The sequence below is a fragment of the Grampus griseus genome, assembly GCF_964374135.1.
Source record: "Grampus griseus genome assembly, chromosome: 6".
Taxonomy (NCBI): domain Eukaryota; kingdom Metazoa; phylum Chordata; class Mammalia; order Artiodactyla; family Delphinidae; genus Grampus; species Grampus griseus.
Window position 1 is genome coordinate 51,433,771 of NC_139000.1, and position 13,043 is coordinate 51,446,813.

The window sequence follows — 13,043 nt, forward strand, 5'->3', positions numbered from 1 at the left end:
ACAGGGCAACCAGATGCTAGCAGATGAGGGTAACCGGAAGGGAGGGAGATGCAGGAGGGCTCTGTGCAGTTCAAGAGAGGGGGACAGAACAGTGGCTTAGGTTGGGGGGTGGGTCTGAGAGAGCCTGAGCTGCAGGTGATGTGGGCATGCGCAGGACCCAAGAGAGGAGAAGATGGTGGGTTCAGTTCTAAACAGGTGAGGTTCCATTGCAGGAAACTCACCCAGGTGGAGATGTTCAGCCAATATTTCATATATAGAAGTAGTTCTCAGTGAGAAATCGGGGCAAGAGATAGGAATCGTGAAGTCATTTGCAAGGAGGTGATGTTTAAAGCTTATGTGGATGAGAGGACCAAGTGGAGTAGTTTGGAGAGTCTGTGTCTAGGGTTGGTGTTGGGGAAGGATGGTCCAGGGGGGCAGAAAGCCTGGAGGGCAGCTGAGGGGGATGAAGGGGAGAGGACATGTTAGGTGTCAGTGGTTTTGAGCAAAGAGGGAAAGACTGCAACGGGCCATTGGCTTTGGGGACTAGCAGGCTATGGGTGACCTTGAGAAAGCTTTTCTGGGAGTGAAACAGCTACCAGTTTGCCAGGCATAACCCAGTGAGGAGTGGGCAGTGGGCCAGTTCTTCACTTAAGTTTGGTGATGATAAAACAGAGACTGGGTGGTAGGTCAGGGTTGGGGAAGAGAGGATGCAGTGCAGGAAAGGATTAGTGTAAAAGGATCAAAAGACAAAATCCCACACTTCACACCCCTTAGGATGGCTATTATTAAAAAACAAACAAAAACCCCAGAAAATAACCAGTGTTGCTGAAGATGTGGAGAATCGGAACCCTTGTACATTGCTGGTGGGAATGTAAAATGGTGCCCCTGCTGTGGAGAACTGTATGGTGGTTCCTCAAAAACTTAAAAATAGAATTAACATATGATCCAGCAATTCCACTTCTGGGCATACACACAAGAAAAGTGACAAGAGGGACTTGAACAGATATTTGAACACCAGGGTTCATAACCAGCATTGTCCCCAAGAGCCAAAAGGCAGACACAACCCATATGTCCACTGATAAATGCCTGAGTAAACAAAATGTGGGCTGTACTCAGAATGAAATGTTATTCAGTCTGAAGAAGGAGTGAAGTTTTGCCACACGCTGCAACATGGATGAACCTTGGAGACATTATGCTAAATGTAATAAACCAGTCACAGAAAGACAAATACTGTATGCTTCCACTTATATGAGGTACCTAGAGTAGTCAGATTCATAGAAGCAGAAAGTAAAAGGGTGGTTACCGGGGGCCGGGCAGAGGGAATGGGGGGAGTTATTGTTTAATAGGTGCAGAGTTTCAGTTTGGAAAGGTGACAAAGTTCCGGAGATGGTTGGGTAGTTACGGTTGCACAACATCGTGAATGCATTTACTACTGCCGAACTGCACACTTCACAGTGGTTAAAATGGTAAATTTTACATGATGTGTATTTTACCACAATAAAAAAAAATTTCCTTAAGCAGAAAACAAAATCCTGAAAGGAGACCAATTTTTTTGACCATTGGGAGGAAGAATTAAATGAAGGTCGTCTTATACTTTGATAAATACCTGCCGGTGTTGGTTTCCTTCATTTAGTTCAGCGCTGAGCTTGGTTGACCAGCACCAGCAGGTCCTGCCCAGAAGCTTCTCGCCCAAAGAGAACATGGGTTGTTCTGAGAAGTCCCTAAAAAAAGGCTACAGTTAAGTTTAGTTTCAGACAGGATGTAGTTGGGGGGAAGAAGGAAAATCTTTTCTTGAAAGCAAACTAAAATACTTGTCAAGACGTGAGGTCTTCTCTCCTGAAACAATTAAAAAATACCATAAACCCCTGGAGAGGGGAGGGCACAATCACATTCCCTGAATGCCTTATATCACCCACAGATTAAACCTCTTTAGCACTGAAGTCCCTTCTTGGGATCTAGTTGAACAGAAGGCATTTTAAACAAATAGAAAAATGTTTTAAGAAAGACATATATGATTTGTTTTTTTAGCAGTTGGGGTCTTATGCAAAGTGTGTAAATACTCTTTAGGAAAAGCATAGTTTGTGCTACTTTCTTGTTTCTCTTCACCCTTAACAAGGACCGTTCCAAAAGAGCGTATTCTTGAGTCTGTAATCTGAACTATCTTACCCACCCATGATGGCTGTGTTGTAATTAGGAGGTAAAACAACCTGTGTGACTGAGTAAGCATGTATTCTCCTGTCTGGAAATGCCTGGAATTTTCTATCCTGATTGATTTCATCTGGTATATGTTATTTAAATGTGTCCTGGTGTTCGCTTCCTTCTTCTGTACCAGAGAAAAATACTAATAATTACTCATTTTAAATTTCCTGTAACCCTAGTTAGAAAGAAAGAGAAGGAAAAGTTGGCATAGTATTAATAGCCAATACTGGTGGAGTTTTGCGTTTGTTTTTTTTTTTTTGAAGAAGGCATCATCTCCTGATAGTAAAAGTAAAATAATTTACTGGACACAGTCTTCTACCCTGCTACTAGCATATCATTTGGGGCACAGTATTTCTTTTCAAATTATAAGCTGCAACTTTTACACAAGTTCTACTTGTGAAATGGCTTGTGAACTTTCTCTTTTATTCATTTCATTGCAAAGTATCTGAATTTTTTTTAACATCTTCATTGGAGTATAATTGCTTTACAATGGTGTGTTAGTTTCTACTTTATAACAAAGTGAATCAGTTATACATATACATATGTTCCCATATCTCCTCCTTCTTGCGTCTCCCTCCCTCCCACCCTCCCTATCCCACCCCTCTAGGTGGTCACAAAGCAGGAGCTGATCTCCCTGTGCTATGCGGCTGCTTCCCACTAGCTATCTGTTTTACATTTGGTAGTGTATATATGTCCAAGCCACTCTCTCACTTTGTCACAGCTTACCCTTCCCCCTCCCCATATCCTCAAGTCCATGCTCTAGTAGGTCTGTGTCTTTATTCCCGTCCTGCCTCTAGGTTCTTCATAACCTTTTTTTTTTTCTAAGATTCCATATATATGTGTTAGCATACGGTATTTGTTTTTCTCTTTCTGACTTACTTCACTCTGTATGACAGGCTCTAGGTCCATCCACCTCACTACACATAACTCAATTTCATTTCTTTTTATGGCTGAGTAATACATTGTATATATGTGCCACATCTTTATCCATTCATCTGTCGATGGACACTTAGGTTGCTTCCGTGAAAGAGTTCCTCAAAGCCATACGGCTGAAGCTGCACATCTTACATATTTTGTTAAGCAGCATGTTTTATCAGAGATGATGTAATTCCACAGTGAAAGGCTGACTGCAGGCTGGTGGATTAGCTGGAAACCGAGCTGATTTCGGGCCCCAGGTGAGAAAGCAGCTGCATTCCCTCTCCTCATGCCTGGCTCTCCTGGCAGTGGTGTTGACTCCAAAACGTTAATCTTTTTTCTTAGTCTTAACAAGAGTCCCATGAAGGTGGAGATTTTCATCACCTTCATTACCCTTTAAGGTTGAAGCATCTGTGATTCTTTCTTCTCAGTGTGAAGGAAACTCTCAGCAAAGCTACTTTAAAAATGTCTCTTGTTGCAAAATATCTGGACAGAGCCAACCTAGTTTCTAGGCTGGCGAATGCCACGGCCTGCTTTGCGGGTTTGATTTCTTTTGTATCTGAGAAAACCGCTTTCCCAGAATCAAATGGGAACTCTCTACCAGAGGTGACTCGTGGAGCCTCTTGTTAGCCTGGTCTGCCTTGGTTTCTGAGATGATCACACACCTGTTTAAACTCTGTTTTCAAATGCAGTTGCACCTGTGACCACCCAGCCATGGTACCATATGTGGTTTGCGTTGCAGAGTCCCCAAGGCACGTGGTCCTGCGGACTCGTCCAGAACCAGGCTCTCTGGCTGAGGTCACGCCTCAGGGTGTGTTTGATGTGGCTTTTCTCCTTGTGTCGGTGCCCAGAGTCCTTCCAATAAATACAGACAAAATTAGACAAAGCCTTTGCACTTTAAAATCGTCAAAACTGGCTTTAGACTTGAGACTCTCTTTGCCAGTGTGTGGGGTAGCCCTGTTTTGTGGTGGCAGCATGTCTTGTGAAGACCACATTCCATGGGCTTTCTCACTCCCCTATCCATTATTAAGCACCCGCTGGGTACACTGCACTGTGCTAGGTAGTGTACAGTAGATGTTCTTGGCCGAATTTCAGTTTACCAGGTGTTAGTGTTTTATCCAATAGACTTTCTGTTTCTTTCTCGAGGAGGTTCCCCTTGCTCTGCTGGTTCAGCCAAGTCCCTTCCCCTTTGGCCCGGCCTCAGGTAATGTCATGTGTACCTGAAGTCCCGGGAGAAAACACAATATAACAGGCTTGGGTTTCAGTTTGGAATTCATCTTCACTTTTAGCCTTCTGCTGTGTAACGAAGGACGAATAAAGTAAAGGTCACCTTTCTCTGAACACTGAAACTGAAACTTATCTGAAAACATTCAGGGAGGCTTGAGCTGTGTTGACACTAACTCTTTTTTTTTTCTTTCCCAACCAGTGTTTAATAAAAGTCTTACTAATTTCTTGGTCCTGTCTTAGGCAGTGGAGGACAGAGGCTAAATCACACTCCTTCCTTAGGGAAGTGCACAGACTCAGGCCAGGGGAGAGGAGTCTTCACGTTTACACATGATTTTGTCATTTATCATCTCTTCTATCCTCGGAGCAACTTTGTGAAATGCGTCATTATTACCTCCTTTTACAGTGAGAGAAATTGATGCTCAGAGGTGTTTACTGAGGTGCCACGTCTGACGGCAGAGCTCATGGTCTTTCCACACGTGTTCTCAGGTGGCCACTGTTGGGAGCTTGGCCCGGGAGCAGGACCCCCTCAGCCTTCCTGCCCTTGTCAGTACACATATGTGGTGGGAAAATGGTCTGCCTCTTCAGAGAGGAGAAGCTGGACCAGAGATGACAAGTGCTCAAGAAAGACTAAGCAGGGCAGGATGGGTATAGATGGGGGCAGCTGAGGGGAGTGATGCTAGGAATAGAGCTCAGTTTGGACCACATCCAGTGCTGAGGTGCTGCGTCTGTGGGACACACATGTGGGTGACCAAATGGTACAGCTGTGTACAATGGTAGTGTGGGCTTTTCAGATGCATCGGGCTTAATGGGGCCCCAAAGCTCGGTGTGGAACCATCCTAAGTGCTGTACTGTGTCCCCATTGTACAGCTGAGGAGACAGAGGCATGGAGAGGGTAAGGCACTTGCCCAAGGTCTTCGGATAGTAAGAGAGGGTCTTCTGGCAACACCCATACACCTTGCCCTAGCCCTGCTTTGTCGCCTTGTGACTGAAGGTCAGCTTCTGGTACCCCAGCAAGCCTCATCCCATCAGGGCTCCAGGTACCCAATAGTTGTAGATTAGGAACAATGAGACCCCTACTTCTTTGGGGACATTGAAGCCTGTACCTAGTACTTCCCAGAGTTTTCAACTTTTAGGACAAACTTAGGCTCAAAAGGAAGATTCTTCCTGCTTTCAAATACTGCTGCCTGAAGGAAGGGTTGGCTTGATCATTGGATAACAACACTATTTTTGGTCTGGTATGTCCAGAGGTATTCTGCTGCTTCATTTTGATTGGACACCTCTTCTCAAAAAATGAAAAAGCCAGAGCTTATGTAACGAGGGACCTGTTGTCCAAATGAGGACCAGGTCATTTGCCTCTTGGATTTGACACTCTGGCTGTCATGTAGGCCCCAAGTGAAGTAAAATGGATATCCCTGGTTCCTGGCTCTCTCAAGGCACACTATGTGTGGCCTGGAGGGAACAGATCTTGTACTAAATACTGATTGGATGCTGGCACCTTCAAAGACAAGGATCTTCTAACGTGAAGACACTGAAATGGAAGACAAAGGAAGTAAAGAAACTACTATGTACTCAGTGATGATCACAGTGACCTGTTGTTAGCCTCATTTTACAGATGAGGAAACTGGTGTTTAAGTTCATTGCCCAGGTAGTTTAGGGGATTTCTTCAAGGTCGGTGTTGTGGTTATTTCAGTGATGAGGAAAATAGAGCAGAATTAGTCAGTGTGACGATTTATCTCAGAATGTTGTCATGAAAGTGAAGAAAAGGCCACACTATGTTTAGGTTTTGTTACTGAGTATATTTTGGTTAAAACACAGTGAATTAGAGGATCTTTGAATCTGGGATTGTGTGTTTCCAGTGCTGCCTTCATGGATGACACATGTCAGCTGAGCCAGTCATAAGGAATTACCCGTCACATACGCACTTGCTCAGTTCAGAAGGAGTGCAAGAAGAAATATCAGTGAGAAAAGGCTCCACAGCTCACGGTGCCACTTTGGGCGTGAGGGAGCACCCAGGAGCATTACCACTGCCAGTAGACAAGAGGGTTCTGGGGAGGTGAGGATTGACGACATGCTCAGGGTGTGAGTCCCTGCCAGGGTAGGGCCGCTGTCGCAGGCACATCACTTATTCACGTGCTTGCTTTGAGACTCGAGTAGTTTTGGGGACCCGCCCCCGCCCCCCATGGAATAAACGGGGAGTGTGGGATCCCAGCAGCTGCCTTGCCGTGGTCCAGAAGAATCTGTCGTGGAGGGTGGGGGTGGGGGGAAGAGGAGGAATGCCTGCACCCGAGGTAATCCTGCCCGCGTCCCAGGTGAGGTGGAAGGCTGAACGGGGTCCCTTCTCTTTTCCCTTTTTGTGTGCATTCTTCCCTTCGTGTGTCCGTTGAACTCCGTAGGTGGTAAGGTGGTAGGTGGGGTGCGTTATCCCCTCGTTCCTTGAGCAGCAGGGTAGCAGTCTGCAGTTCCAGCAGGGCCAGCCTGTGAGCCCCGGTCCTCACACTGTCTCCCAGGGGCTGCCAAAGGAAGCTTGATAGGCTGCTGTTTGTTTTGAGAATTAAGAAGTTCTAGTGTTATCTTGTGTTGTATCCGTGTTACACATGAAATTTAGAGAGAAAGAGGCAGTGTTGATAGTGGTTAAATATGTGCTTTCTGTTATCGGTTCACCTTGTCTGTAAGGTGGCTTTTCCTAGAGCTTGCCAAGGCTGTGGCAGCAGGATCAAGGAGGAGGCACTGATCACGCGCCTCTTTCCATCCACAGGAGCTCTCCTTTATGATGGCTTGGCCACTTCTCCCTACACTGTGCACAGGGCTGGGCTGGCCCCTCTCAAAACTGCTGTTAGATTTTAGACTGGCAATTAAGGTAATGTTTTCAGGGAAAGCGTAATCCTAACCAGACTCTCTCTCTAGCCACTACGCTTTTGATTACACACAGGTGGACAAAAACACATTTAATTGTTTCAAAGATTATTATGTTTTTGGTAAATTTATAGTAAATGGGGGCGATTAATAAAGGGCTATTTTATTCTCAGCTTGTGGTTTCTAATTACATCAGTTACAGCTTAGCCTTCCTCTTCACTAGCGTGCAGGCATGGACTGGAAAAGAATGAGCTAATCCTTGATAGATCAGGTGGAATAAAGATCTCCATTCATATCTTTACCTTTTATCCCTTCTTCTGAGTGCCAAGAATTAATGCTGTTTGAAAGTACAAGCTGAACCTGCCAAGCTTCGGACAGCTAAGATAATCCTAGTTATTTTAAATGGTAGTGAGAAGGGTAGCAGTTCTACTCTGGAAAAGAGCCTATTGTGAAACATCAAATATCTGCTAAGTGGTATTGATTGGACATGATTTTATTTCCAAACACTATGGTTATCATGAAGCGGAAGAATTCATTGTTTAAGACATTTTCATCAGCTTTTCATCAGACTCTTAGGCTTGCAAACTCGAGGAAACCAAAGAGACCTGTCAGTGTCTAGGTGAAGAGTTGCTAACAGTTGAAGAATGCCACTTGCATTTTTTATTTTTAAAATGGTTTCTTAGTGGGAGCTTAATAGTGTTTAACATCTAGAGGAAGAACAATTTTTTCTCAAGCACGAATATCCTGTTTCTCACATCGCTGGAAGAGAATTGTTCGTTCCGGTCCACCGACTCCTAACAGATCATTCAAGTTAAAAGTCAGGGGTCTTTGCAGTGTCAAAAGATTTAGCAGTTAGATTGGGTTTTGTTTTGTTTTTTAGAGAGGTGGGTTTGGGGGGGGGTGCAGTCTATAATATTTTCCAAAAAGAATATTGGTGGTTAGATGGCATCACTGAAATCATCTTTTTTTCCCCCTCAGCATTGGTAAGAGTGATTATACGTAAGGTTTCTTTGTTTGTTTTAAAATAATAATAAAAGAAAGACCATTTAGCTGCTTTAGACAAATAGGCTAGTCGAGAGAAAACAGATACAGGGTTTGCTGGTTCAAACCAGGGTCAGCCTCAGAGGTTTACCCACCTTTCGTTGTAACAAGAAAAAAGATCAGATGGGCACTTTTTCCTTTTTTTTTTTTTTTTTTCATTTTCTTGCTTTTAAATCTCTACTTCGGTCTCCAGAAGTCATTTCTTCCATTTCTGTAAATGCTGGGAGCCTAGTGATGATTACAGGGTAGCATAATCCTGAATTGTCTGTTGCCTGTGAAAGCTTCCTGTCCCCCGTCCCCAAACCCCACCCCCCAGCGCCAGAGCAAAGCACTCACGTCCTCGCTCATGCAAATAGTGGTGTGTTGAGCATCACCCGGCCAATTATTCTTTCTTTCTTTGGGTTTATTCCCCAGAGTGGAATTACCAGGTCAGAGGGTATGAACAGTTTTACAGTTCTTATTACATGTCACTAGGCTGCTGTCCAGAAAGATTGAACCAATTTCTAGTGCTACCAACAGCGTATCTTTCCCCACAGTCCCGTGGACAGTAGGCATTAGCATTTTTACAGAATAATGAAGAGGAACCTTTTGAGTTGAAATTAGCCCTTCTGCAGGGCTCATTAGAATCAACACGCAAAAAAAGAGAATTTTGGCTTTTTAATTTTTAATTGGTATAAAATGATTTAAAATGATCGGTGGTTATTCTTCCCCCCAGTAAAGTTTAATGAAGCTGCATATAAATGAAGAGGGTCTCTTCATCTTTAAGGATGATAGTAAAATAAATTTTGGACATTAGTCACTAAGATAAACACTAAATCTTTGATGCACTTGGAACTGCTTTTATGAGGTGCTACACAAAATGAGTTAAACAAATACTGTCCCTAACTTCAACATTCAGAGACGATGCGAAGCCTTTAACAAAAGTGAAATGAACATGGATTTAAATTTTGAGTGGAGAAAAGCTTAAAGAAATACAGGTATTTTGCAAAACAGGTTGAGTTCATTTGTTTGGATCTTCTCCGGAGTGCAGTCATGCATTAAGTATGCTTGGAGCCTCCCTAGTCTATGCAGGTGACCCTCCGCACATCTTCACACCCTCAGGTCAGAGGAATATTTTCCAAGAAAGTACCCACAAGGCAAGTGAGAGCAAAAGGGGGGCTCTCCCCAAGTCCTTTCTTTTGCAGAATTCCCGCCCCTTCCTTTTTCAGTCACAAGTTGGGCCGAATGGGGGAGGCAGGGTGTTTGTGGCTGGGGTGGGAGCATCCCTAGGTCAGCTGTTAACTGTAGGCAGAAGCTCAGAACACGTCTGGAGAACGCTTTGCCTATTCCTTTATAGCCTCTGCATTAAGTTGACAAGGGTCAGTTATTTTACCTCCTCAAACTAACACAGAGATTAGGACGGTTCAGTGGCCAGTGACTAAATGTGACACCCAAGGGTGGGGATGGTGCAGGGGTGAGAACAAGCCAGGAGGTGGGCTGACCAACGTTGCACTGCCCTTGGCAGCTTCCACAGCGCCTCCTTTGTAAAAACGGGAGAACAATTCTCTCAGTGAATGGTTTGAGGGTTAAATTTACATACTCATTAAAGTAGGTGACATACAAGAAGTAGTAAATGTTCACTCCCTTCTCCATCTCTTCTGTACAGAGAACCTTCTGTCACTGGCTTGAGATGGGGATGAGGGTGGGCAGATTAACGCACAGACTCTGGTTGGCCCTTAGTTGGCTCTCCATATCCTTGTATAGTCACAAGATGTCAGAGCAAAGTCTGCTCTCTGCGTAGATACAACATCCTTGGGCATGTAACACAATTCATAAATTATCTTGGATTTGCAGGGAAATTTAAATCCATATAACAACTCAAATTTAGTAAGAAGCCTTAATGAACAGTGAGAAAATGAAAGCTTCAGGTTTCCTAGGTTCAAATTAGTACTCTTTTTGTTTAACTTAGTAAATCTAAACACATACTGCCAATATCAAAAGTAAATTGTGGGTTTCCCTGGTGGCGCAGTGGTTGGGAGTCCGCCTGCCGATGTAGGGGACACGGGTTCGTGCCCCGGTCCGGGAAGATCCCACGTGCCGCGGAGCGGCTGGGCCCGTGAGCCATGGCCGCTGGGCCTGCGCGTCCGGAGCCTGTGCTCCGCAACGGGAGAGGCCACAGCAGTGAGAGGCCCGCGTACCGGAAAAAAAAAAAAAAAAAAAAAGTAAATTGCTTGTCAGGAAATTACCCACACTGTTTTTCAAATTTTTTAACTTACTAAGTTTTCAGAACATTCCTTTCCTAACTGGATATTGAGGTAGCTATCCCAAACTGTCCATCTGTCTGTCTGTCTGTCCATATGTCACATTAGAAGAACGGGGCTTCCTCAGATAATTTGGTCCAGTGGAGTGGTTAAAGATCCGCTTCTTAAATCCCAGCTCTGTTCTTTTATTTCTGTGTTGTTCCACTAGCTGCAGCAAACCTCGAAACCCATAACAAGCGTAAATAGTGTTCTGTTGTAAAAAGGTCTCTTTTCAGCATGGTAATATACCTTATTAAATTCCAAACATAATAAGTATTGATGGCAAACACATCAGGACCCAGTACAGCTTCTACTATGATTTAGTTCTCTACAAATGACCAGCACTCAGCTCCCAATGCATTTTGCTAATTACATCATAGATTTCCCTATTGATGAACACAAGCTGAATTAACACAGGGGCACTAATGTACCCTTTCACCATTATTGTTGTACAAGAAGCCGTGGCAGATGCTGGCAGTTAGTTACACAAACATTAGTATTAACGATTGGCCATTTGGAATTGGTGACAAACTACTGCCCTGCGGAATCCTGAGGCTGAAACCAATCAGGAAGTTAATGAGGAGAGAAATTACCACTGCAGCTTCCCCTTAATTACATTCACACTAGGCAGGAAGGGAGTTCTGGGGGTGGATCTAAACTCAGCTAAGGTTAAGAAGGTCAGAGACCCTTTTGCTTAAATTTTGTATCTACTGTGGCTTGTAAGGTTGCAAAAATTGTTCAACACATTATTACTTTTGCATCCTTCATATTTAATGTCAGATTCCTAGTGGAGTTTTATGTTTATAGGTTTGCTGTTAAAACCGTTACCTGACTTCTGTTTTAGTGTTGTGTAATTCAGTTTCTTTTAATTTTTGGATTTTTTTAAGTTTCCTTCCCATTTACTGCTTTTGACTTTTTAAAAGTTAGGTATGCTTTTAAAAAGGTATGTACACCTTCCCCCAAGTGTTTGTTTCCCTCTGTCCAAGAGAACTAACAGGAAAGTTGATAAGCTATCGCTTTCACTTGCTAGCTACTGAGAAACTAGGGTTACCTGTCAAATGGTGGAAATACATGGGTGGGGTCTTGCTTGGGGTAGTTTGTCAGATGGATCATTTGACAAGACTTGTCAAACGATTAGCATCGTTTACATAAAGGGGTGGGGCTCAGTGAAGGGTGGAAATAGTATCCCCAAAGAGGGGGGAGAAGACTGTTTTTTGTTTTTAATGAACATAAAATTGAAACTCTGCTACTTAACTTGCCTCTTCAATTAAATAGATAATACTGTGCAGAAATACTATTTTTTATTCTAAAGAAGCACTGGGGATTTTAATGAGTGTCTATGAAAACACTTTCAACTCCGAATAGAAATTGCAGAGAGCGCCTTTTTCTTTGTTGGAACCTAATTGCACGGTGAATGTAGAAAGACTAGCCACTTTTAATGCACTCTTCTCTCTCTGTCTCTCCCCACTTCCCAGTATTCTCGCCACCCAGCAGTCAAGATTGTGGCTTGGTTTCCCTCTCCACCAGCTCTTCTGTTAGTAACGACAGCTCAAAGGCAGTGCTCGAATGTGAGTCTGCCTCGGAGCCCAGCAGTTTTGCGGTCACTCCTGTCATCGAGGACGACGAATAATCCGGCACCCCGATGCCTTTGGCCATTCACCTGGAGTGGCAGGTTTATTCCGTTTATACATAGGGTTTGTTGTTAACATTTTGTCTTGACTCACACCAACTTAACTGTTGAGAAGATGTTTGGTTTATACTCCTTAGAGCTTAGCCCAGAGGCTAGAAGACATTTGGAATAGTTTACTATCTGTGTCTGCCGTCTGCACCAATTAAGTGCTTTGCTCACGGAGTTAAATATTAGTGTTCCTCATTTTTTTATGACACTGGTTTACATGTAGTTTTCAAGAAATACAATAATTCACTCAAGTAAAGCAGTACATTTGCACCTAAATGTGTCGACTACTTTCAGTTTTAAAATGAAATCTTAGGTGCCTCAGATCTTTTCTTGAATTTTAGTATTTTAATAAAAGTGCTAAACCATAAATTTAGCCACGTTCCTGACTGGTGAGAAGAAAAGAATAGAGTTAGTGATTATGTTAGAAATCTGCAGAAGGTTAAATAGAAATAGTGTGTGTGTTTGTGTTGCTGTTAGAAAAGCCTAGCCCCGACCCCATCCCCTCCAATCCAAAACGTGACTGAAATAGAAGAAAAAATTAATGACTTTAAGAATTGCTACCTTTTCTAAAGGGTAGTTTGAAAACAATACAATTTAAAGTAACCCTAGTAATGCAGAGTTCCTGAGTGTTGTTTCTAGAAAAATATAAGAGTTTATGATGCACATTCTACTATTAAAAAAAATGGATGCAATCTAGATTATTATGTAACCTTAGGTTGTAATCTGATTTGAAGATAAGTACATCTTTAAAAGTAACTATAGATTTCTGAGTTCATTTTTTGTTAAAAATTGCTAGTGGTGTACTCCTTATGTAACAGAAGCCATCCTGAAATAAAACTAGTCTAAAAAAAATTCATTGTTCTGTGTAGTTG

At 43.1% G+C, this 13,043-nt stretch overlaps 1 protein-coding gene across 2 annotated transcripts in view; it reads left to right on the top strand.

Moving 5' to 3' along the window:
• The window catches only part of DMRT1 (doublesex and mab-3 related transcription factor 1), a gene marked incomplete at both ends in the record, with an annotated part of 104,564 nt that extends 92,441 nt beyond the window's left edge, over nucleotides 1-12,123 (top strand). For both annotated transcript variants that reach the window (XM_082655853.1, XM_082655854.1), the window contains one exon: nucleotides 11,969-12,123. In XM_082655853.1, coding sequence (XP_082511979.1) covers nucleotides 11,969-12,123 — 155 coding nt within the window. The remainder of the gene's footprint in view (nucleotides 1-11,968) is intronic.
• Nucleotides 12,124-13,043: the final 920 nt, after the last annotated feature.